Raw genomic sequence first — 26754 nt, forward strand, 5'->3', positions numbered from 1 at the left:
AAATCACAAACTGGAAGTTTAAAGTGTGTAGAACAAAAACAAGCACCTAAGTATGTGGCGTAGTAGAAACGCTCTAATTTACCAATCAGTTGATCAATGTTCGAGTCTTCGTCAAATGTATTTTGTTTTTTTTTCTCGCCGAAGGAGCAGCCGTTACTTGTAATATTTACTTTTTATCTTTTCGTCAAAGCAACAGCCATTACTTGTAGTATTAGAGTTTTATAAAGGGTGTTAATGAACTATACCGACATACTCTAATAGGTGATTCCTTACATCAAAAGAAGAGAAAAAGTTCACATGGACCTGTGGCGAAAAGTTCATAGTTTCAGATGTAGGGCTGTCCAAAATCGCGAAAAAGCAAAATTTCAATATGTCCTATTTCAATTCCAGAAATTATAGATGGTGATCCCTATCAGGTAAAGGAAGTAACGCATACGCAATCCAGAAATGCATATTTCATTAATTTTCAGTGGGTGTATACATTGTCAAGAAAGTTTACGTATGTTTCCCGCGGGATAGTATCTTGCCCTTGCTGCTATGAAAATAAAATACTACACAGTACCCCATATCATTTCGCCAGTAGCTTCCTATTTGCTGATCAGTTAAAACATATTCCTGTACATCGTGGCGAAAAATGTATTTGCTTTTTCGTGCATTCTACGAACCACACAAAGAGTAAACGCAATAAAAACAAAGAAACAAGAGAAAAATACAATGCAATGTATACTCTTTCGACAAATCACTCTATGTAGTGCTTCCCATGAAAGCAGGTCTTGATGGTGTAATTGATAACACCATGGGCTCAATTTAACGGGGTCGTCAGATCGATTCCCCGTGAAGACATGCTTCTTATTTTCTTTACAAGAATAGAAGCTTTTTTTTAAAAAAAACTGACCTGTCATGCGAGAAAAGTAAAGTGTGTATAAACACAACATTTCACTTTTGTATTCATATTTTTGCGAGGAAATATGATCATTTCTTGCAGTTCAAACCGTAGACAATATGTTAGTGAATAATGTTTTACGGTCTTTTTACAAACAACTTGCAATGTGTTGTTGTCGACAGAGCTCTACACTGTAGACCTTAATGTCGCAAGTTTCTAAAGAAAACAGTGTCCATTTATAAGAATAATAATAATAATAATAATAATAATAATAATTATTATTATTATTATTATTATTATTATTATTACGACAATGACATAATAAGGAAAGAAAAAGAAACATAGTAGAAGCTATTGATAGGAATGGAAAATATATATCAGATTCTTTTTAGGTTTACCCATGAACTTAATAAAATTATTACATTTAAAGATTGAGACATAGAATTACTATTTTATGAGAACAAGAAATGGAGTATAAATAATTGTAAGCTGGTAGCAGTAATGAGTTTTGTTTTGCCCTTTTTCTAGATAGGTTGAGTTAATTTTGAGTTTAACGCCCCTTTCAGTAGAAGGGCTAAATGAGATGGGACCAACTCTTTAACGAGGGATCCGAACCACATGAGATCCTGCCGGGAATCGAACCCGGGTCGTTTCCTAGATAGGAAGGTGAGATGACACATTGAATAGAGTTGAAAGTTCGATCACTATTTGTAATTTGAGGAATTTCTTTAGTGCTTTATCAACGTTGCATATAGCGATAAAGATAATAATCACCTGTTGGCGAAATCACGTGTCAAATTTGAAGACCGAGTTGTTTGTGTAAATTCGCACACAGATGGAGATAGGGAAGCCAGAATCTTAAGTTCCGTCTTCGTAAGCGTTCCGAACGTGCTGCGAACGTACACAGAGAGAGAGGGAACTCTATGCTTTATCAGAACGCTATGCATAAAGCTTTCATAATGTTAGTTAATATACATATTGCACAGCTCTAATAATAATAGATATTATACATTTATTACATAAACAAACAGGTAAAAGGAAATAAGCCATAAAAGATGCGAAGCGATCACGCAGTTTGTGGCAGTGTTTTTCTAATATGCGTTTACTAAGAGAATGAACCTTAACATCCCTCCGCAGAGTGGACGGTTAGCGCACGGTCCCGCAGTATTTCGTTTTTATTCACGATGATCAGTTCGAATCCCCTACGCTCCCTTTTTACTTTTTAGAGGAGATTGATTCTGTCAATTTCTTAAACTGCAATGTTTTGTTCTAATAATGTTGCTTAGTATTATCGTCTTCATTCTAGTTTTTTTTAATATATCCAAATAATCCAGAATTACGTAATTTAAATAAACTTTTACAATTATAAAGAATTTTATAAAAAAGGAAACTACATTTTTAATCATTATCCTAACGGGAAATAAATATTTGAAATGGTTATTAACATATGACTAAACTTTAATGAAACATTACCTAAGTAAAATTTTACTCCGAATAGTCTCTGCGAATAATTTTTAGAAAATAGACAGAAATAATGAACGTAAACTATTAGTTGTGAATTAAAAGTGTAGTATGCGATTGTTCTAAACCCAAGTAGAATATTCACTCTGCTTCATGAAAATAATAAATATTTTACAAAAATAATGATCTTTTGGCTGTATCATAAAAATAATTTAGTAAATAAATAAATAAATGAAATACATATTATGTATAATACGAATCTCGAGCCGGCTCGAGATTCGTAGAAGTGATTAGATGCTAATGCAATATGAAGTATATGTTCTATAAGGCTTTCCCATAATTCTACTGCTTGGGGCAGAAATCAGTGAATAACGAGGAAGTTAATGTTAACGTCTTTTTTAGGGTGTGAACGTTGACTAAATCCTATTCCGCATTCTTGGTACGTGTGAGACTTCTGTTGTATGGATTGACATATGTGTAGGGAAAAATGAAAGTAGACTAAATCCCTTTCGAAACTTATCGTATGCGTGAGATTTTTGTTCAGTGTGGACTAACATGTCTACAGTTAAACTTGACAATACACTACATTCCATTCCACATTATTAGCATTTGTAAGAATTTTCTGCAGTGTAGATTAACAATTGTGTAATAAAGTTTGAGGGTACACGAAACTGCTTATAACATTCTTAGAATTTGTGAGCAATTTCCCCTGTGCGGAATAGCATGTGTGTGTTCAAGTGTGTACTTATACTAAACAATTTTCCACAATCACAACAGTTGTTGAATTTCTCATCTTTGTTAGACAACATGTGCGTTTTTCTAGCTGAACATTTAGTGAATAGCTTTACATAGTCTGGAAATCCGCGCGATTTCTCGCAAGTGTGGACTAACATGTGCGTAGCTAAATTTGAACGTTTAGTAATCTGTTTCCCACACTTTCTCCAGATGCGGGATTTTACCTGTATGTATCAACGTGCTTTTTGCAATGTCATTACCATGACTACATCCCCTGCCAGATTCTTGGCACGTATGATATTTTTAACTTGTATGAATTAACGTATGTATAGCCAAAGTTGAACGTCGACTAAATCTCTTTCCACACTCTTCGCATGCGTAAGGTTTATATCCTGTATGGATTAACATGTGTCTAGCCATATTACAACGTTGATTAAATGCCTTTCCACACTCTTGGCAAATGTGTTGTTTATTCCCTGTGTGTATTAACATATGTGTAGCAAAAGTTGAGCGTTGTCTAAATCCCTTTCCACACTCTTCGCATGTGTAAGGTTTCTCTCCTGTATGGATTAACATGTGTGTAGCCAAATTAGAACGTTGATAAAATGCTTTTCCACACTCTTGGCATGTGTTATGGTTTTCCCCGGTGTGCATGAACATGTGTGCAGCCAAATGATGGCGTTGGTTAAATCCCTTTCCACACTGTTGGCATATGTGTAGTTTTTCCCCTGTGTGGATTAAGATATGTTTAGTCAAAGTTGAACGTCGACTAAATCCCTTTCCACACTTTTCGCATGTGTAAGGTTTCTCTCCTGTATGGATTAACATGTGTGTAGCCAAATGAGGACGTTGATTAAATCCCTTTCCACACTGTTGGCATGTGTGAGGTTTTTCCCCTGTATGGATTAACATGTGTCTAGCCAAACTTGAACGTTGATGAAATGCATGCCCACACTCTTCACATGTGAGAGGTTTTTCTTTTTTGTGTGTTAATATGTGTGTAACAAAATTTGAACGTACACTAAATAACATTCCACACTCTCCGCAGATGTGGGATTCCTCACCTGTATGTACTGATTTTTCGCTTGACAATGTTGATCTTTGACTATAGCGTTTATTACTCTTTTCGTAGGTGAGATGATTTTCACTTTTATGTCTTAGCATATGTCTTGAATAAGGTAATCGATTAAATGCATTACCAGACTGCTTTGGAGATTTCTCATCGGAATAAGAAAAGGTTTCTCTTAAAGCAGTAAAGGTATTCTCTTCTCTGTGAAGAGCAAAGTCGCTATAGCGCCTGTAACAAATTCAATAAATAAGGAAGTGTAAATGAAGGAAATTAATAAGTAACAACAAAAAATGAAATCATTCTTTGAATCTCATATTTCCATCCATTAACATGATAGTTGTAGGAATATGTAACCGACAACTCACAAGGTGATTCCATATGTCTCTATTCTAAAAATAAGAGCACATAATTCGCTTTTAATGTCAATTTGTAGAATTATTTGTATATACGATATCAGAGTTAACACAAGTAACAACAAACGTTCTAGAGAAATCAGTATTGAAATTAAATGTTTAGAAAATTTCAACAACTTCCGATTTTGGTAAAGTGTTGTGGCTTGTGCTATATTTACTCGAGACCCTGAATCGATTGTACAAACTGTTTGTAAATGTCTGTTACGGTTTCCGTGCTATGACAACAAATGTAAACCCAGAAATGGTTAATTTCCATCGCTCTATTTGAATACGGGTTAGGGGAAAATGTGCAACCTTATCTTAGAATGCTGAGTTGATTGTAAAAGCGCACCTCCATAACTCTTACCACTATTGCCATATAGAAATAGGTATTGAAATCTAAATATACACTAAATGTAAGCCATTTCCAGTTTTGGTAGAGCGTTGACAAGAGTCATCATTGTTTGTTGAAAGAAGTTCTCTTCCTGTTTTCGTTCTCTGGTGATAAAAGTTCAAACCGAAGTGGCTAGTATTAACCAGGTATGGCTTGATCAAGATTCTGTTACATAAGATGGAGCCTATGCTTGAGATGGTCATCCAATGAAAAAGTCGCTTCATGATACCTTTAACAGTGTTCATTATTCAGAAATAAATTTTGAAACCAGAAGTACTAGTAATATGCAGCATAGTAACGGTATGTTGTTTTGAGACGGTCAATTCTTGGCAGCTAACCGCTTCTCCTTCTCTGTCTCCGTTATCGTTCTCCGGTAATAAACGTCGAAACTGGTATTGAAACTGCAATAGTAGAGAATTTGAAAAACTGCACATTTTGGCAAAGCGTTTCAGACAGTGATTATGTCTTGTGTATAGACAGAGGATCATTTGTAAATAATCAGTTCTCGTTATCCGTTAAGGTTTCGTTCTCTAGTTTTGTTAGTTAAGTCTCAAACTAATTGCTAGTTCAAAGAAATTTCCGTTAGAGTATAGTGTTAAAAGGGCGAAATTGAATCTATTCGAGGAACGCAGACATGTTTATAACATGCAGCATCATTAGAGCGTTTCCTCTTTATTCAATATGGAAATCACATTCGGAACTGGATGGATTAGTAAATTTGAACTATCTTCGGTGTTGGTAAAGTACATTGGATAATTGTGAAAGTTGTGCTAAGACGCTGAGAAGTATTGGAAATAAATACTTCTCGTATATTACAAGTTGCCAGCCAGTTTATTGCTATACAATATTCATTGTATAGCAATAAACGTTGAAGTTGGAAATGGTTAATTTAAATCAATTCAGGTTTGAATAGAGAGTTAAGTAAGAAGTTGGAACCTATTCGGTGAAGGCTGAATCAATTGCAACAAAAAGTTTCTCAATATTTTTTAAACCATTTTGCTCTGATACCTGTTCACAGACGGACGGAGGAGCAAATCCGTTCTAGAGGATTGCCGTCCCTTACACACAGCATAGTTCCAGTCTAAAAACCTGCGTTTGTACTTATGTACGTTATGAACAATAGCACACCATTGAGATTTACATATATAGTTCAAAAAATTAGTCGTCATATTACGCCAAAATTGAAACCAGATTTGATATGCCTGTTCTAAAATGTAGTGTAAAAGTGTGTGTGTACAAATAAAACGAATACAATTTTAACACACATAATTTCTTTTATATCAGGATAAAAATCCATAGGACACTTCTAAAGAGGTGCTGACACATAATGAGTGGTCAAATATGTGATTTAACAGATCGATTATTTTGAGAAAACTGAGGCTTCAGCACCAACACTGAGTAAAATGTTTAGCTGCATAGCACACACTGGCAGTGACTTTCTGAGTAAAGGAAAAATAAAACATTGATGTAAAAAAAATGTGCTATGGCATCGTTCTGTATTTTTTGCGAACACATCCTTACCTAATCACTGCTAATCCACGACCATTAAATTTGAAATAAATAAATAATTATTAATAAATATGAACACACAGAAATCCATTTTGAAGAAAAGATACAAAAGTGTAATCATATATAATGGAATCTGATTTAACCTGCCCTAATCTATGAACACATAATCTAAGATAACATACGAGAAATGCAGGAAAAGAAATAATAATATACATATAGAGACATGTTTAGAAAGAAAAATGTTTCACCTGATGTGACTTGAACCCGCGACCATTTATTCCAGACGTCAACACTTTAGCCATCTGACCACCAAGTCAACTTTGCAAATATTGGTGTGTCCATCTTATTTGCCGTGCAAGAAGACAAAATTAAATCAAGATGTCATAAATTAGTAAGCAAAAAATATCCGTAGTATACACGACATAACCCCGCAAAGACCACATTCCGGGCACAGAAATAATCTACGCAGTCAAAAGAAAGAAAGCGAAGTGTGAAGATATTTGACAAAATCTATTCTTGTGACCACCCTTTGAACCGAGCACTTCGGTTTTCGTCTGCTACTGGCAGAGAACTCGCTGAAGACCCCAGCGCTTTTTAACGACAGCGTATCCAAGTTAGCAACTTTTCTTCCAAGTCATCTTACGTTTGCTGTCAGTTATCACATGAGTTTTCGAAAACTTATATGTTTGTGTCACAACAATTTCTAAATAGATTAAGGATATTATTGATTAACCTTCTATTATTGAAAATAATAAATACGTAAATTAACGGGATTGTTGCTTTGCCATCTTTCTTTTTTCTTTTCCGTAATTAAAACATATTTTCTAGTATTTATAGTTGCAAATAAGAAGTTACATAATATTATGATTTTTGTAATTGATTTTTTAAATATGCTAAGTAATTGCAAGATAATTAATAATTAGTTAATAATTTAACTTTTTACTTTGAATCGCAACGAAGCAAACTCAACCAACCAACCCTGCAAATAATGACTAAGGTACTCTTCCTCTATAGGATAAAATAATTTACACATCATCAGTTACACACAGTCACTTAAGATTCAATTGAATTAATAGAATTTTTAGGGGATCAAAGAACTAAAATAAAATATAGCGTGATTATTGGTAAATGAGCTTTGCAAATTATTTTATCGTATACATTAAAAGCAATTATTCTTTCCTGCAGGGTTGGAGCTTTGAATTTCCTTCCTTGGGCCGAAAAGAAAAAACTTTAGTGATTAATTATTAACTATCTTGTAATTAATTAGCGCGTTTTAAAAAATTTCAATTACAAAATTAATATTATGTTTCTTTATACTCAACTATAAATACTAGAAAACGGGCTTTAATAACGGACAAAGAGAAAATCAAAATTGCATGGCAGAAATCTCTTTAAGCTGCTCAGTGTTGTCGATTCCATTTACATGGGTGTCAGCAGACATGCTCTTTCGAAGTTGTACAAGTCTGTACAATTACTTTATATTTAGTAAATCTGCTCAAGAATACCCTTCGCGTAGTAAGCTTGTTACAAAACAAATTTTAGAGAAAATAGAACGCTGAAGGAAATGTGTTTCTTATTTATTTATTTTTTGGCTCTTCTTTTTCTTTTTAACACAATGCTTTGCATCTCCGTCTGTAGACAAACATGATTGTCTCAATATCCACTACTGAGGAAAATCCCTGGTTGAATTTTCGTTCAGCACAGTCTTAAATACTAAGAGCTCAGACAAATTTAGAACACTTATTCTCCGCGTCGTTTCAAATTACGACGGAGAAGTTAAAATTATTTAACTTTTCGGAGGCATATGTGGTTTCAAAGGGTGCAGAATGAATGACACAAGATAAACCATTGACTGAGTGAGTGAAACCTCATGGATGATGTCCTGGGGCGTGATTTAGTTCCATGATCTTCCGGGCGCTAAGCCAATGCTATACCAGCTAAAATGTGAAATTGTTAAAGGTTTTACGTCCTTTTTCAACAGCGGGGCTATATAGAAACATGGACCTACATTTGGAAGTGGGATCCGAACCACTCCATTCAAAGTGAGCTCCCGGCGGGAATCGATCCCGCGACCACTCGGGGAGCCCGCTATACCAGCGGAGCAACAGGAGCTCTCTCTACCAACTGAGCAACGAAAAATTAATTTGTATTCCATTTATAGTTTCATTATCAGTATGCACCTGGCTTTCCATGCGTTTTCCCCCCCTTTTTTCACGTATTTCAGGTTTTCAGCAGATAAGGGATTTTGTCGTGAGAATGTTCTTGTTATTTTTCTGCAGAACTTTTCGCATTTTATAAAGAAACCTTTTGCTACGAGAACCACTGTTATCCACAGCAAGAATAGTGTCTTCGTATTCACGCTCTTATCATTGTATACAAAGTAACTCAAATCTAATAAACCTACTTACCTATTTTCTAAATGTAAATTTCTTAGAGATACTTATTGGCTAATACCCTCTTCAAAGAAAATACCACCTTGCTGTTCAAGTCTTATTATTTTTATCAAGTCCTTTTTGTTATGAAAGTGTTCTTTCAGTTCGAAAAACGCGTCTACACTATCGCGTTTACATAAGAAAGCATTGATTTCACTTGTAGCTTTTTTTTTTTTTTTGCTACTCTTGAAAAGTCTTGTCTGACGCTAAAGTGCTTTTTGATTCGGACACCTTCAAATCAAGATTCTTATTGAAGTCAACGATGTGCGATGTTTCACTGCACAAACTTTATATATGAAAGAGATGTATTTCTCTAATTATTTTCTATTTTCCTCTTTATATAGTTTGACATCTATAACATGTTATCTTGTTTCTCTTTATGTGTCCATTCCGCCTTGGTGAAAAATCATTGTTCACTTTGAGAATGAATTTGTAAAATAAATGAATAAATAAAAATTGTGGAAATGGTTGAGTGAAAGAAAATGTCATTTCGTAACTCTGTCATTTTTAAATAAGAAAATAAACTCATACGTAATAAAAACGTAACTCATCTAAGGGAACCCTTGTTATTTCAGAGCACTCGCGTTCGGTGCACGCGATAGAGGTCTGCACGGGCCGGAATTTTTAGCCCGGGCCCGGCTCGTGAGTTTATAATGTGAGGTCCGACCCGAGTCCAAAATATGTTTTAGCATTTAGGCCCGAGCTCATGTGGTAATCAAATGAGCCCGAATTACATAAACTTTATAATTTACTCAAGATTGTATTTTTTTTATTTGCAGCAATTAGAAGTTTAATATTGCAGTTCTGCTTTAAAAGTTGTTAAGAAAGAATGGTCCAAACGTCCAATAAATATTGTTGTACAGTACATTTACAAATTTAGGCCCCAAAAGGCCTGAGAAATTTTATTGTATATTTAAAAATTTACGGCCTGGCCCGGGCCCGAAGTGATATATGCTTTGTAGACCCAAGTCCGGCCCGCGGATTGCACTTTAACCTGTAAGCCCATTCTGTATATAGTCTCGCTGTTGGGCAAAGACGTCTAAAAACCTATTAAACGCATTTTCCCTTTGAGTGTATTCCCTCGTGGCATGCTTATCATGAGAATTGCTGTCTTATGACGATTTTGCCATATTAATTTCACTTAGCGCTATGAGATTAATAAACTTACAATTAGCGTTGTTTTGAAGTATTGGAATTGATTATACGATTCCAAATGACTAAGAAGAGTAGAATTGTATCTTTTCTTGCATTCATTTGGGGCTCCCACAGTTCGATTCATTGGTCATAGGTACGAGGATCTCAAGAAGAGGAGTAAGCAACACTACAACTCATCCACCCCCAGTGAGAGGATGTCAACCTTTGTTGCCAAACGTCAACGACCGCTGAAGAGCCACTTTACTGTTCTAGAGAAAGCGATCTATTGCCTCGTTACTTTGCGTATATCCGTCGAAAATATTTACTAATATTTATGTAAATATATCAATTGTACCGTATATATACATTATTGTTTTTAGTGCGGAAGGTCTATTTGCAGAGTTTAATTTATTGTCGTGTGATTGTGTGTATATTTATGTATCGTCTCAAAATTTGCTGTGTGTGTGTGTGTTTGCGTCCGTTTTTGTGTGTCATCCCCCTTTTATGCTTCTTGTATATAGTATTGTTTTTTGCAACAGTTTATTATTCTACGTAATAGTTTATATATTGAATCCTTGGTCTTCCTCTTTATGCTATTCCTATTACCTTTCCCTCTCCAATCGGAGTGCCGAATAAGATAGCCAAGCACGCTGATTCTTCTTTTTCCTATTAGTTTCATGATCTATCGTCCTTCATTAGCTTTAGTCCTTATTCATTCCCTTTCCTTTCGGTCCAGTATTGTGGGCGAATACCAGATTTTAAATGCTTCCAGCTCGGATATTTTAGGTTTTCTCAATACAAATCCTCGATTAGTTCCACATATATATAGCTAAAACACTAATTTGTCAAGATTGTGGATTAAGTTTTACCTAATCTTGATCTACAGATCAAATGCTTTTCTCTGAAGCCAAATGTCAACCTATAGACGTTTAAAGACCGTAAATAAAATTCAAACTTCAGATGGAACCGGGGCAACTTTATGGCAGTGTGGAGTTTCATGGGTTATTTAAACACACACCTTAGATTGTGCACCTACGGGAACAGCGTGTGAGACTCATTCGAAATGTTCTGCGTTCGATTCAAAGTCTGGTATTAGAGTTTGTTTTTGAGGGAATTAAGCATTGCAAATTATGTAGCTATTGCTACTAAAAGAGATTTATTCCATAAGGCTAGAGAAAACCCAAGACAGAAACATGGGGCTGAAGGGAAACGCAGATTGTTTATGTTTATGACTTTAAATTTCGTTGTTCTGTCCATGCTTTCTTTGTCTGTGCATGATGAATATTATTATATTCATTTTCACTGCATTTATTTTCATCTCTTAGAACTCAACGTGATGCAATTTATCCTTTCTATCTAGTGGTTCTGCAAGCAATGCCGAAATATTCATTCTTTTTTGCTTCAGTTGGAGAAATAACTTGGCATATCATGTCTTGGGGCATGTAAGTGTCCTCATGTTCGGTGTCCAGCTATCAGACATACACTGAAACAATTCAACTGGAGGACGGAAGTACTATTTCTTAGAAGGCCAACCTCCAAAAACTTTAGTGATTGGCTGAATACAAGTGATACAAAATTGGGTTAAAAAGAAGTAATTAGCAAATATTTCTGAAATATGTGGAAATATTACGATTAGTAATGTAGCTAAACGCAATCATCGAAAGAAAACGCATAACATAATAAAACTTAAGCAAAAAGCACAAATTGGAATAATACACTCGGACAACTAAAAGTACGAAAGGGAAAAGAGAATTAAACAAACAAAACATGGAAATTGTTAAAAATCATGGTTCCTTTAATTATTATACTAAAAGATTAAATATCGAATATGATTAACCATGTTACTGCATGGTATATCAAACGTCGGAAGAAACAGCGTTGGACCAACCTAACGGCCTACGGTTTACGCTCCCTAGAAGCAACAGCTTTTGGGTCAAATATAGTGAAGTGTCACATGATCGTTTTTCTGAAGTTTGAAACCACAGACAGAAATAATCTATGTATGTGTCTAATCTATTTTCGTGAAGCATCGGATATAAAACTCAAAGATTTCATTTAATTTTTTTTTCTATTTTTGTGATTGTAATATATTCAATATTTAATTTGGATTTCAGGCCCAAATTTCTACATATTTAGATATTTGGTTTTCTAGCGATATTCTGCACATTTGAAGTTAGTATCAATGTTATCCCGAATGTGAAGGCTTTAATCAGAAATATTCGATTAAACAAGTATTTTCAAACGTAAAATTTATAAAATGGCCTTCTCTCAATTTTGATGAATTAGTACAGTACCTCTTTCCACAAATTTCCAAACCTGGTAGAATATTGTGGAACAGCTAATAATTCGCTGCGCTCACTGCGTTTTGGTTTGGAAGATGAAGGTAAGAAGAATACTTTAGAAGTTGGACCGTTTAAGAGCTGTAAAGAGTAGTTACCAACATTAGGTTGCTTTCAAGTTTTGTGTGTTTATAAGATTCCTGACAGGAATGGTTTCATGGTGAAATTCAAGGTCAAAAGGTAATAGTGTCTGAAGAAAGGTAAAATCATTAGGTCGTTTCATTAAGTTTGTGGTTTCAAGTTAGTTAAAGTTGGATTCTGCGCTTAGATACAGTTCTATTGATGCTAATACAGTTACCATTTCTCCAGACCTTCCTGACTGCGTATAAACTATTTACTTCATTTCGTTTGCTTGTTTTCAAATAGTTCCGCTGGTGTCAGTTCGTTCGTTAATGATTGCACTACGGAAGTAGTACACGAATCATATGATGCCATGTCATGATAATTATTATTGCCACCTCGCGTACAGTTTTCATATTTCGTGACTTTTTACATCACACTGAGTTAAATTATATACGAATTATTTAACAAATTCTTCATTGCAATAACCACGAAATAAAAATCTCATTTAAATTATTTGACGATTCCCACAGTGCTTGGACAAAATAATGAAAAAGCTATGTTGTATCCGTTAGTGCGCTCCAGTTAAGAAACTGCGTTGTTCATCACAGAGAAATTCCCTTTCGGTCATTTCACATCAGGATCTGACAATAAGGTAACAGTGGTTTAGCAAAAGGAATGTCGTTGTAAGCCACGAGGTGCGTAAGACATTGGGTTTCGCGCAGAGCGGTAGTTGGTGGTGCCGAAGACACCAGGAGGACGTATGCGTTTCGCTGTGATCACCCATATAAACTGTGCCCACCTTGCGATAGTGCAAAAATCTTCTCTCAATAGAATGTAACCGTGTGATTTGAATTGGCATCTCATGAAATCATAGGGAATAGAGAAGAGGAAAATTTCAGATTCTGTGTTTTCAATGATGTCCTTCATAAATTCAATCAGAATAAGACTAACTGGTTTTCGAAACAAGAAAATCTTTATCACGAGTTGGTGTGTTTCGATCCAAGGCTGATTTCGGATTTAAAAGACGAACTACCAACAAATGCAATGAACAAAATATGTCAGCTCCAGTATAGATAAAGGGAAACGTACCGAAAACTCAAATTATTTGTAGAAGTTTCTTCCAAGACATCGCAGGGAGATGCTGTGAGTGAAAAAAATGAAATTAAATCTTTAAGTTTTACGTCCCACGTTTATGCCGGTTAGGCTAAAGGAGACGGTGATAATGAGAGATGAGTGAAAATGGTGGAATGAAGAAAGTGGGAGGAAACGGGAGAACCCCGAGAAAACCCACGAGCACGATGTTTGTCCACCACAAATTTCACTTGGCGGGGGCTGGGATCGAACCCAGGACCCCAATGCTGTGAGTGAATAGGATTGTGAATAATTAAGTAGTGAGTATGAAGAAGAAACATGGTGGCAGGATATTGAACTAGCGTTGTAGAAAATAAAGAAAGGTTGCAAGTCTTGCCTCACGTATGCGTTCAAAATTATATATGAATATCGCATGTATGCCTTATGTTATACATAGCTCTTTAAAGGGTACAAATTCCTCCATACGTCCACTCATACACAAGTAAGTTGTAAACGAGCGTTTTCCAAACTCAAGATTATTAAATCTAGATTAAGGGCGAGTCTCGGTAAAGTTAATTTTGAATCGTTTCTGTTAATGCAGTATAAAAGACAGATACAAAATAAAGTGAATAAATGTGTCATAATTAACAAACTCTGTCATGATAGTGCACAAATGAAAAGATTTCTGAAAGGTAAGAACGTCCTTGTTTCTTGTCATGCAAACAGTGGCATTGTATCAACAGTAATTAAGCTGTCTGAAACCAAAGTGAACTCTCATAACTGCATTTTCGAGCTGTCAACAAGCACGAGCAAAGCTCAGAATATCAGTTACCACAAAAATGGTAATTACCACATTTTTACATCACATTTTCAGGTGAATTTATATACCACTTCTTCAAAAAGTACTATTTTGTCACAAATCTTCAAAATCCACATAGTTCATTCTCCTTACTGAGTTCGAAAGTGCATTTAGTGCACTGTTATCAGAAAGCTCAATTGAGGCCAAAATAATAAAAGGGATCTAAGTTATACATGACTTTTCCAATAAGGTTTATTTATATTCTGAGAAGTATTCTCCGCAGCACAATATGCAAACTAGAAGAACCACATCGCAGTTCACTCTACCAATGAATGAGTTGCGTCGTGGTTCTCCTTTCAGTTTATATATTTCACTATGGAGAATCCATTTCCTGGGCATAAATAAATTTACTCCAAAAGTCAGTTACTGCCCTTGACTTCTAAGGTCCTCAGTTTATGGTTGACGTAGCTGTTTTATTGAGAGTAACGGAATAATATTATCGGGTATTGAAACTTTAATTTTGAGCGATTAAATGGGGGGGGGTAACGATATTTTTCTAATAGGAATTTATATACTACAGTTGATCTGCCAGTTAAACATAAAATGCGAATACAATAATGCTAGAGATAGTGCGCCCTCCTAATGATATCATGTCTGCGCCCACCACAGCTTCTCCTTCTTATCCTTGTAAAAATGAGAACACAATTGGTATTGGAAAAAAACTAATCAAGGGGCACGAGATAACATTAAAGTTGCAAGGGTTTGGAAAAAATCGGCTTTTTTGAAAAAAAAACTCGTTTTTTTCTGCTTCGCTTTTTTGCGTGGGAAATGTTCGTTTTTTTGAAAATTTTGCTTTAAACTGATAATGCAGACTTTGTTCCCCTTTTCTGGAACAAAAAACTCATTTAATTAGTGGTTGATGCAAATAATAATATGAAACCTCAAAAATAAACCATGACTTTCAAAGAGATTTCTTAAAATTCTTAACATATTTACATTATGAATTTCAAAGGATTAACCAATATATGTAATAATATTTTAACCTCTTATATACAATAAATAGCAAAACAATGATACACAAATACCTAGCAAAATTGTATGTAGTATTTTTACTTCAAAATATCACACACCCTCCTTTTGAGGCAAAATAAAAGAAAAACACGAGAAAAATCTGCACATCAAGAGCTTTGTTTCAGGTGGTTCTGCACATTCTTGAAATTTTTCGGTTAAGCTTTAACTTTCATATACATTGTATGAATATTTCGAACAATATTTATACTGATGATCACATATGTAATAATCTGTTACCACCTTTCAGGTGCTTCGGATCTGCAAAATCGGTAAAGCTCCAAATTCTGTAATGCACTGACTGTTCCTTAAGCTTGTTCAGAATCGGGAAAGTATCGAATTTTCTGTTCATGGATCATATACGTAATAGACGGTTCATCCGAGCGTATGGTTTCCTAGGCTGTTGAACATATAACCACCATCACGGTTTACATCGTTAGGAAACTTTTTTTTCTACAAAAAAAACTCTGGATTACATTTAAAAAGAGTAATCAATCACTGTTCCAATTCACAAGACGATAAAATTGATTGTAATATTAATCGAAGCCTTTCTCTTAACATTCTATTAAGAAGATTTAGCCCATACGCAGATGAAATTATTGGAGATCATCAGTGTGGATTTACTCGAAATCGCCAAGATATTTACCATTGGACAAGTACTCGAAAAGAAATGGGAATATATTACCCAGTACATCAACTGTTTATTGATTTTAGAAAGGCTTACAACTCGGTTAGGAGGGAAACACTGTACAACATTCTTACAGAATTTGGAATACCGAAAAAGCTAGATTTATTAAGTGTTTAAATGAATCCCAGAGTTAAGTTCGAGTAGAAAAATACGAGCTTCCACGTCGAGATTGGCTTGAAATAAGGATATGCATTATCGCCGTTATTATTCAGCTTTGTTTCGGACTACGCTATAAGAAAAATCAAAGATAGGAACCAGGACCTAGAGTTGGATGATATTCACCAGGTTATGGTGTATGCTGATGATGTAAATCTGATAGGAGAACAATCAAAAGAAATGCAGAGCCCTTATTAAACGCTTGCAGGGACATGAGTAAATACAGTGAAATCTAAATACAAGGAAGTTTACGAGGATCGTAATACGGCAAATTATGAATGCGTTAAAATATCAATTAATACTTTCGACACAGAGGATACTTTCAAATATCTTGGATCAGTATTACCAGACCAAAATCATACTCACAAAGAAATTAAATGTCGACCGAAATCAGGAAATTCTTGTTATTATTCACTTCAAAATATTTTGTCGGCGCGAATTCTGTCAAGGAATTTCAAGCTTAAAATATATAAAATGATAATCATGCCTGTTATGCTTTCTGGTTGTGCAATATGGTCGCTTACGTTGAGGGAAGAATGCAGACTCAAATTATTTGAGAACAAAATTTTGAGACGAATATTTGGACCCAAGAGGAACGGGAATGGGGAGTGGTGGAAACTTCATAAGGAGGAACTACATAATTAATACGATTTACCAAACATCGTTAGAGTCATCAAGTCTAGGTGGCTCAGATTGGCAGGACACAAAGCCAGAATGGAAGAAAGTAGGAACGCTGTCAAAGCTTTAACTGGAAATCCAATCGGGAAATGTCCATTAGGAAAGTCTAGGCCCAGATGGGAGGATAATATTAAGATGGATCTAGCAGAAATAGGAATGCAGAGTAGAAACTGGATTGAATTGAATGAAGACAGAAGTCAATGGAGAACTTTTGTGGTAATAGACAAAGAGAGAGAATACATTTAAGTTAAGCACAACTGCCCAACAAACATGAGTGAGGGGTTAGCTTTCGCGAATCTATCGTGATCTCCGGGATTCAATCCCCCATTCGACCATTTTAACAAAAGTTTTTCTTAATTTAATCTGTGAATGTAGAGATATTACTTGTACTGTGAGTCCTGGCCGACTTCCTTTCTAATCATTCTTAAAATTTTTTTATTACTAAATACCAGCAGTGATGGATTTGCGAAGAGGGTTAGGGTGGGGATGTCTTTCGGAGTGAAATCTCTACCCCGAAATTACGGAATTTCTAAAACAAGCTAAATATTAATTTTTCCTTTACTCATAAGCTTCAAACTTTCCTTAAATAAAAGATAAGGAATTTTTAGAAAAAAAAACAGCATTAATAAAAAAAGCTCCTCCCAAAATCCTTTTCTAAATCTGCTACTGATTATCAGTATAAAATGGTCTTCAAGGTTGTATCTGGAAGATTATAGCTAAATAATACAAACGAAACAATATAATTGTTATGCCTGCACCTATAAAGTTAAGCTATTCTTAAATAAAAGTTAGCAATTTTTAGAAAAAACAAACATTATTCAGAAGAACCCCTCCCATATATTTTTCTAAATCCGATACTGATTATTTCTATCAAATGGTATTCATGGATGTGTCCGGGAAGATTATTGTTAAATCATTGCACAGCTACAGTATATATTGAAAAACATAAGTTTAATTATGTGCTGGAAGCTAGAGTACTAGGCTCTAAAAGGTGAAACACGGATGACTAAAAAGAAATGAACTAAAGAAGAAAAAAATGTCGAAATTCAGAAGTTAAAATAAAGTTAAATAGCTTCTATTATTGCCATCAAATACTACGTACTTTATGTTTACTTTAATTCAAAAACCATGGGATCTATCCATCATGATGGTGAATCCCAGAAAGAAATATGGTATTTCGTTCACAGAATCTAATTTAACTTTAGAGTATACTATACGAAAGCTATATAAACACAAAAATTAAGAAAATTAAAAAACCAAAATTTCGAAGATTCACGTTTTTTTTTTTTTTAAAAAAAGGCCGCCTTTTTATGTGCAAAAGTTCATCGATTCAAAAAAATCCGGCTTTTTTGCATCTCTAGATAACATCATATGGTAAAATATAAAAATTAAATCAGTTTCAGAATTTAGCTAAACATGTAGCCAAAAATATGTCGAGAAAGAAAAACACAATTAAAACAAGGCAAAAGAACACTAGGGTCACATTCTATGCTGGAAAGGGTCACATGAGCTTAAACCGGAGTCCAAACCGCTTCTCGTGTTACATCCGAGAAAAACTGTCTTCCTCAAGAACTCGGAACTGGGTATAATTGTCCAAAATGTGATACGCCTGCCAAATTCTCACAAAGGACGTCTGATAATAATACTTTGTTCTGATCTTTACATACTTCTTAATATAATTGTCAAGTGTCATTTCAGAAGGACAAAAAGGTAAACAATAGCACACGTGAAACATTATGCAGAGTTACATGCCGACAATTTCAAAGTACTGCAGAGTACAGAAGAACTAATTTAGTCCAAGTTACGTCACTACAACTTATATGAGTCCAAGCTAAAGAAATACAACGACTTAATTTCCATATCAGTGATAAAAGTGAATTGAAACCACTTTGGTTCTGACACATTTATACATAAATAGATACCAAAGATACTTATGATTTCAAGAAATTCCTCTCGAGGGGTTTGTATCCCTTTCCCAAAAGAAAGGTCGGCATTTCGACGAATTTTATCAATAGGAAACATTATTAAAACGATACAATATTTACCAAATGGTTCCTTTTCATCATTTGTAAATTAGTACTTCGCTACTTTTAGCTATTGTTTAGCAGTGCGGGGCCAGCTTTTGCACCTAGTTTTTTGCGATATTCTATTCCGATGCTGTTATTTTATAGTTTAATACGTTAAATTACATTACTAGCATTAAATTCAGACAGCATTGCAGAGCGAACTTTAGCGAGTGAAGGCGGATTAGAGCCCCGCAGGGAACGTTGTTTTCTATATTCGTTACCAACAATTCACTTTCTTTTCTCACATCATTTCCACTTACCTTTACGGTTTGTACAAATCCCCTACTGCCCTAAAAAAATGAGTTTGATACTTTCTTGACTACTTGAATACGAGTATCAACTCATTTCTTTTGTAAATCATCCTACTTTTGCTACTTTTGGCCCCCAAATACTAAACAATTACATTACTTTTAAGTGCAAATGGATACTGAACCTACAAAAATTGCGTTATTATCTATATAATGTACAGCCAAAGAATTCTAAGTTTTTAAACTGTCAAATTCTTGAAAACCTAGAATCCTAATATAATCGTTTCGTCTAGGTGTATAAATGTCCGCCTCGGTCTTGGTACCATCCCTAGCTTAAAAAAACTAATTTGAACTAAAAAACGAAAAAGTTCGTAAAAGTGTGTGTTCGCAGTAGTGATGGGCAGTGGGAATGTTCCCGGTAGGAAGAAATTTAAAAAATGGGAATATTCCCGTTTTTTTTCGCTGGCCTATGAATTCCGGGAAGGAATTTTTTTCCATTTGTTTACTCTATCTTCAAAATTATAAGAACCACATGACTAATTCCTTTATTTTAATATATTAGAATTTACTTCTAGGTTCCCAAGAATTGGAAGAATAAAAAAATTAAAATTCTTTGACTGTACACTATATAGCTATCACTGTACATTATATAGCTATTTTTTTAGGTTCAATTTACATTTGCAGTAAAAAGTAAGGTAATTGTTTAGTATTGGGGGGCTAAAACTTGCAAAAAGTAGGATGATTTACGGAAGAAATGAGTTGATACTCGTATTCAAGTAGTCAAGAAAGTATCGAACACATTTTTAGGGCAGTAGGGGATTTATACAAAGCCTAAAGGTAAGTGGAAGTGATGTGAAAAAAGAAAGCGAACTGTTAGTAACGAAGATAGAACACAGCGATCCATGCGGGGCTCTGACCCGCCTTCACTCGCTAACGCTAGTTCTGCAATGCTATCTGAATTTAATGCTGGTAACGTAGTTTAACGTATTAAACCATAAAATAACAGCATCGGAATAGAATATCGCAAAAAAGTAAGTGCAAAAGCTGGCCACAATGCTAAACAATAGCCAAAAGTAGCAAAGTACTAATGGCATTTATTCCGAAGTTGGGCGTCCGCTTTCGCCACGATTTTTCGCTGTTATCTCCTTTCCACACTTTATGCAATTTGTTATTAGGTTCATTAATCCGTGCTCTTCACAAACTTTTAAAAGATGTTGCTCGTTATCAACGTATTGCTTCACAAATGTTAAAACTGTTGCCCTTGTACATTCGCCATGTTGATAACATAAATGCTGGTTTCTTTCCCACAATGCAGCTGTTCGGTTACCTTGCGCCAAGTAGTTCCCTCCGCTCGCCGTATAATCCCATGTTTATAACCGCTTAATTATAACAAATAAACAGATTTTTCGAGACCCTTATACATTATCAAACACACAAACGATCAAATTATCCATATCTTTCCTGTAAATTTTAAAAAATTTAATGGAAACGGACGCCCAACTTTGGAGTTTAGCCCGTACTAATTTACAAATGGTGAAAAGGAACCATGTGGTAATGTAGAATTATGTAGAAATAGAGATGAAATGCTATTAATAAACTCTGAACCACCAATAGTAATATACGTCGGTCTGTCTCCTCTCTGTGACTTGAAATTCTGAAGAGGTACTTGGACTTCTCTTACATGTTAATTTCGAGAAGTGGGCAGGAGGAAGAGTCGTGTGTGACAATGTTACATAGAAAATTGTAATCATAAGAAAGTATCTTGCAAATATTGTGAACATACATTTTTGCGTAAATGTTGACAAAATTGTTTATATCATTTCAAAATTTAATGAGTTTATAATGTGTAGCGTCAAGTTTAAAAAAGTCACTTACATGTAAATTTAAACTTATTAGTGGTTTAAAAGTATGTGGACTTACAATACCATTGTTGAAACATATTTTCTTTCATAGGACATATTGTAAATAAATATCCATTAAAGCGCACTCTCTAAATATAATAGAATATTATTAAAATAACATAACATCTTTCAGAATATAGATTTTAAAGATTCCTCTGGTGACAACAGTAATAACATACTGTGATATAAAAACGAATTTTTCTTTGAAATCTGAATATAATAATAGAATGCAATATTCCTTCTGATGTACATAAGTTCCCGAAAAATCCATATTTTGGGGAATCTTCCCGGGAATTTACCCAACACTAGTTCGTGAAATCTTCATGAAGGTACATTTGAGGGTTATCACGTTTCACTCCCGCATATGGTTCGTAGTATAATCAGAAGGAAATTCCCCATTCAATACTCAAAGAGATTAATCTACAGAAGCAACTTATTTTCTTAAGTAAGTTTATGAATGTCTCTTTTGTGATTTTTTAATAATTTGTTATTATTGTTATGAAATAGCAATCAAAGAAAATTCTAAATATCCTATCGTTTCAATAATGTTTTCTCTTGATAAAGTACATCGAAATGCCGACTTTTCTTTTGGGGGAAGGAATACAAACCCCTCGAGAGGAATTTCTTATCTTCGGTATCTATTTATGTATAAAAGTGTCAGAACCAAAGTGGACTCAATTCACTTTTATTACTGATATGCAAATTAATTCGTTGTATTTCTTTAACTTGGACTAATATAAGCCGTAGTGAATTAACTTGGACTAAATTAGTTCTTCTGTACTCTGCAGCACTTTGATATTGTCCATATGTAACTCTGTATAATGTTTCACGTGTGTATTGTTTTATCTTTTTATCCTTCTAAAATGACACTTGACAATTATATTAACACATATGCAAAGATCAGAACAAAGTATTATTATCAGGCGTCCTTTGTGAGAAGTCGGCAAGCGTACCACATTTTGACTAATTAGTCCCAGTTCCGAGTTTAGTGGAAGACAATTTCTCTTGGATGTAACCCAAGAAGTGGTTTGGACTCCGCTTTAAGCTCATGTGACCCATTCCAGCATAACCCGGTTGTTGCATAATAACCACAAAGCGAAAAAAATTGATTGCTGTCCGTATTTGATATAAATACCTAAAGCAAATTATTTAAACCAAAAACCCTGGTTTAAACAAACAAACAAACAAAAAAGGATTGAAATCAATAAAATTAGTTTTTTTTTTTTCAATAAAGCAATGCAAGCAATGAAAGCATTTCAGGAAGTTACCTATAAAATATTTAGGAACGTACAAATATATATTCAACACGTAAGATATGTAAGTCTACGCTATACAGTGTATTTTGTGCTATCCTCGTGTTTACCTATAGGCCTATATTTACCTTCGGTGACCCGCTTTATCTTATCGGACGCATCCAGTTGCACCAACATCCTGCACTCTACCCTAAGTTACATAGCAGATTTTTTTTTTTTTTTTTTTTTTACCGGCCATCCAGCACATTTCGTTTGTACAATAATCCTTGTATCGTGTACGTGCACTAAGCACCTAAAGTGAACCTGTATGGAGAAATGGAAGTCCATACCCTAGAAATGATTGCTGAAAATACAAAACGACTACTTCCTTAAAAAGAAATGAGTATGAAATGAATTTATGTATGGACCTGTACAATTACTGAACACCCATTCTTGGTTAGAATTCTTTTTTATCTTGTATTTTGTTAATGTCTTTCGAAGCCCTCCGGAAAAGTGAGGGTAGACCCATTCGAGCTACATCCTGTGTAAAACCACAAACGTTCATAGTTTTTGTTCCAGTATAGAACATTTCACGTGTAAATTTTCAAAATTTTGGGATAAATTTCATTCTCCCGATATTTTCTTTGCAAAAGCCTCTATATAAATAAAACATTGTCGTGGAGCACCCATATTGAAAATATATACAAAAAATGTTGAGAAATGTGTAATCAATAATAAAGAAATCATTATTTCATCAAGATAAGACCTACTTAAAATTTGTATGGATGTTATGGATATTATTATTATTATTTGGTATACGCCACAGCTGGTCTATATGTGTCATTCCGTTTCCAAATTGAAGATTACTAATTTACATGTCCCATACGTAAATATTTATCATGAAGTATTGCTTTTAATCTATAAACTTTCCGAACCATATTAGCAATCTGAGCCAATTACTTTATGAAAAATTGAACATTACCTTTCTGGCCGAACTGAACTTGAACTTTTTGCTATTAATTGTTGGGAGTCCTCAGAGTACGACGCGCAAGTCTTTTGAACCAGTATTTTTTTTAGCGTTTCTGTATTACTTTCAAATGCAGGATGATCTTGTACTGCAGATTCTGATTTCACCGTACCAACGCTTAGTTTCGCATCCAAAGAAAACATAGCTGCATCCTTCTCCATTGTTTGCTCGCCTTCCGTTGTAGATAATATTAATTCTTTGTTGTCAGTCAGAAGTTCGTATGTCCACCCTTTCCCCTCGAGTGGATCTTCCTGAGGTAAGTCATAATCAATTTCTTCTTTACACATAAATTCCAATTTAACAGACTCCTCACCAGCCATTATGACTTAAGATTTAACAAGAATTTGACCCTGTTCTTATACTTCCCTTGTATTTTATGCTGCCACTGTTAATGAAATGATGTACAAGAACGTTCTCAGAAGCAACTTTATACTTCCAATCAAACAAACAAACAGGTTTTAATAAAGTACTGTATATTTTTGAAAACAATAAGTCTTCTTCTTCCTCTCCAGTTTAATGCTTAAGGTAACAAAGACAATTGGGTAGTTATTAAAAGTATTAATCGTATAATAAATTAATAAAAGCGTATTACATATAAAGGGTGTTTACGAATAGAGAGATAAGTGTAGAATGAGAGGTTTTTACCAACTCCCACGCAGTGACACGAATCAAAATACGTTTCAACACATGGTTGGTAGCTTGTACGAGCAGAAAAGATGTGTGTTATAAGCAGGGTTGGAAACATAGCGTTTAGAACTATTTATTTTTTCTAGTCTCAGAATTTTGTAAAATGTGCATGTGAGTTGAATTATTAGATATGCTGCTTTCCAGAAAAATACAAGAAGCACCTCACTCTCCCGAAGAGTTCACGTTCCCCCCGTGAGAAAATGTCTTAATTCAACACTGATCCATAGCATAAGTCATAGGCGCCGACTTTGGGGGGCAGGGCACTTTTGCCCCCCCCCCCAATATTTAAAGTTGGGGTCCTCGCCCAGTTGAGGAAGAATTACCAAAGATGAGCAAATATTTCTGTTGTAAATTACGTCGTGCCTTTAATTCAAAATTACGAACAGCCTTCTTATTCGATAAAAAGCACCGTTTTCAAATCGGCGTTTAACCTTTTTAGAATTTCCACTTTTTGAGGTAAATTTTAGACTTTCACTCAAATGGCTACTGCTTCCTTACTATTTATCGCAGGATCGTGGTTCATACCTCGTTTTTCTCAGGATAGATCATACTTTCCAACGGTACCACTCTCTTGTCCGTATTATACAGCAGAAATAAGAGAATTGAAAAAAAAACATGAGATTTTACGAAAAAAAATCGAAAGTTTTGTGCCCCTCTGGCCCGGGCCTGGGTTCACGTAGGGATCTGAATCTTTTTTAAAAAAATCTTGTTATATACATAATACGTGCGCAAAATTTCGTTCTTGTATGTTGAAAACTGAGGTCTTGAGAAATTTTTGAAAGTCTGAAGGTGACCCCTCTTTTCATATATGTATATAAATAGAAAAAGTTCGTGTATTATGGAATAGTCGGATAATATGGAATACCTCATTAGCTCGCCTGTGATGTATTGCTTCCAAGCGGAGAGGAAAGAAACTACTACCTCACGTCCCCATGATGCTCTACAGTCAGTCTCAATGTGATTGTGACATTCGTTGTGTTGGTAGACGTGAAAATCTGATTTCTTTTTCAGGAATACGTTTGCAGTTAAGTGGTTTAAAACCTGTATTTTCCTATTGAAATGTAATAGAACAACAATTCTTTATTTACTATGACGTTGGATATACAGAGTGGTAGTTTGATTAGCGCCATTATTCTATACGCATTCGAATGCGTTTAACAGCTCTTTCGTTTCCAAGCTGGCGTGGAGAGCAAATGGAATACCTGCAAGAAAAGCATGGTATTCAGTATGGTTTCCGATTACAAAAATATCTATCGGTATTGGGCAATTAAACATACATTTATGATGACAACAATGCTAAGTGCATTTTTTATTACAGCAAATTGTCTGATGATACAAGGGGTGAGCTTGGGTCCAGCATTCATCATGTTTAATGTGAGCACACAATGACTGTGCCGATCCTGAAGCAGAGTATTATATTTATGACTTTTACAAGTAATCACAATCAGTTATGGCTTGGCATTCAGAACTTTCATATATTGTCACTATATTCATTATATGTTCAACATAAAACTTTTTTCTTTTCTATATAGCGTTTGTATTCCATACTACCCGACTATTTCATATTACCCTCCAAAGTGGTTTCTTTACAAATTATAAATTTTACCCACCCCTGTAACGTAACTTCTTTATCAAGATATACATAAATAAAGCCAAATATGCAAGGCGTATACTTGTTTTCCTTTTTGTTTCAATGTGCAATTATTAACTGAGTTACAAGCGAAACAAAAATAGTATTCCATAATACCCGAACTTCTATATATACCTAGGTATAAAATATTAAAAAGAAAATGTACTGCGTCATTCCTATTTAGCCTAGAGTCATGGTTCAAACGCCATTTTCTTCATTTATAATAAGCCCTTTCCAACGGTATCACTCACATGTCCGTATCATACACCTAAAGCAGATAATAATGAAAAACTCGGAAGTATTTTTGCAAATCCAACCAAAACATTTTGCCCCTCTGGGCTAGGCCTGGGTTGACATAGGGATCAGATTTTTTTCCCTAAAAGTACATTGTTATGTATATAATACGTGTGCAAAATTCCAGTCTTGTATCTTACAAACAAAGGGCAGAAAAATTGTTGAAAGTATGAATTTAGGCGCTCTCTTTATACACACACATACGTATATACTTATTATAAAAATTTACTCCATCATTACTATTTAGGCTAGAGTCATGGCTTAAACGTTATTTTCTTTAGTATAACAAGCCCTTTCCAACGACGCCAAACACATATACGTATCGTATTCCTGAACCGAAAAATCGGGAAAACCGATTTTTTTTCTTAAAAAAATCAGCCCCTCGGAACATTTGCGGCCCTCGTGCCCGGACTCGGCTTCACGTAGAGATCTCAGAAAATTTTGAGAAATATCCAAAGGTACGTACATACAATTCCAATCTGATATCGTGAAAACTATAGACGTGAAAAATTTTTGAAATTTGCCTTAAGAAAAAGTAAAAAATCACGCCCTTCCGCGCCCACTTGGTGCAGCCAAGTTGACTATCTGGTTCCAAAACGCATCTGGGGTGTTCTTTGGTCCATCCTTGACTTGACTGATAAAAAAACGACTTAAGTACCTGTTATAGAGCCTAAATAAGAGGTCAAAGACCATAGTACGCCATGGTAACAAAAGTTACCAAAAATCCTAAAAGAGTTAATAGAGCACTGAAGCTTCAACCAACACTATGGTAACACTGATATGAGAAGTGAAGATCTA

The 26754-nt window shown here is 34.8% G+C and overlaps 1 protein-coding gene across 1 annotated transcript; it reads right to left on the reverse strand.

The window, feature by feature from the left end:
- Window positions 1–620: 620 nt before the first annotated feature.
- Window positions 621–24044, reverse strand: LOC145690926 (uncharacterized). The gene is made up of 2 exons (XM_081766373.1): window positions 23301–24044; window positions 621–4376 (listed from the first exon to the last, which is right to left on the reverse strand). Exons 1-2 carry the CDS (start codon window positions 23663–23665, stop codon window positions 3383–3385), a joined length of 1359 nt encoding a protein of 452 aa, XP_081622499.1. The 5' UTR covers window positions 23666–24044; the 3' UTR covers window positions 621–3382.
- Window positions 24045–26754: the final 2710 nt, after the last annotated feature.

The sequence above is a fragment of the Thermobia domestica genome, chromosome 7 (assembly GCF_964235325.1).
Source record: "Thermobia domestica chromosome 7, izTheDome1.hap1.1, whole genome shotgun sequence".
Lineage (NCBI taxonomy): Eukaryota > Metazoa > Arthropoda > Insecta > Zygentoma > Lepismatidae > Thermobia > Thermobia domestica.

What these genes read in the sequence shown, in the direction of transcription:
- LOC145690926 (XM_081766373.1), bottom strand. Translation starts at nt 23,665, where the DNA reads ATGGCTGGTGAGGAGTCTGTTAAATTGGAATTTATGTGTAAAGAAGAA. An exon ending in AGTTCAGTTCGGCCAGAAAG is followed by an intron (nt 4,377 to 23,300) that starts GTAATGTTCAAT and finishes AATTTGTTACAG; the next exon opens with GCGCTATAGCGACTTTGCTC.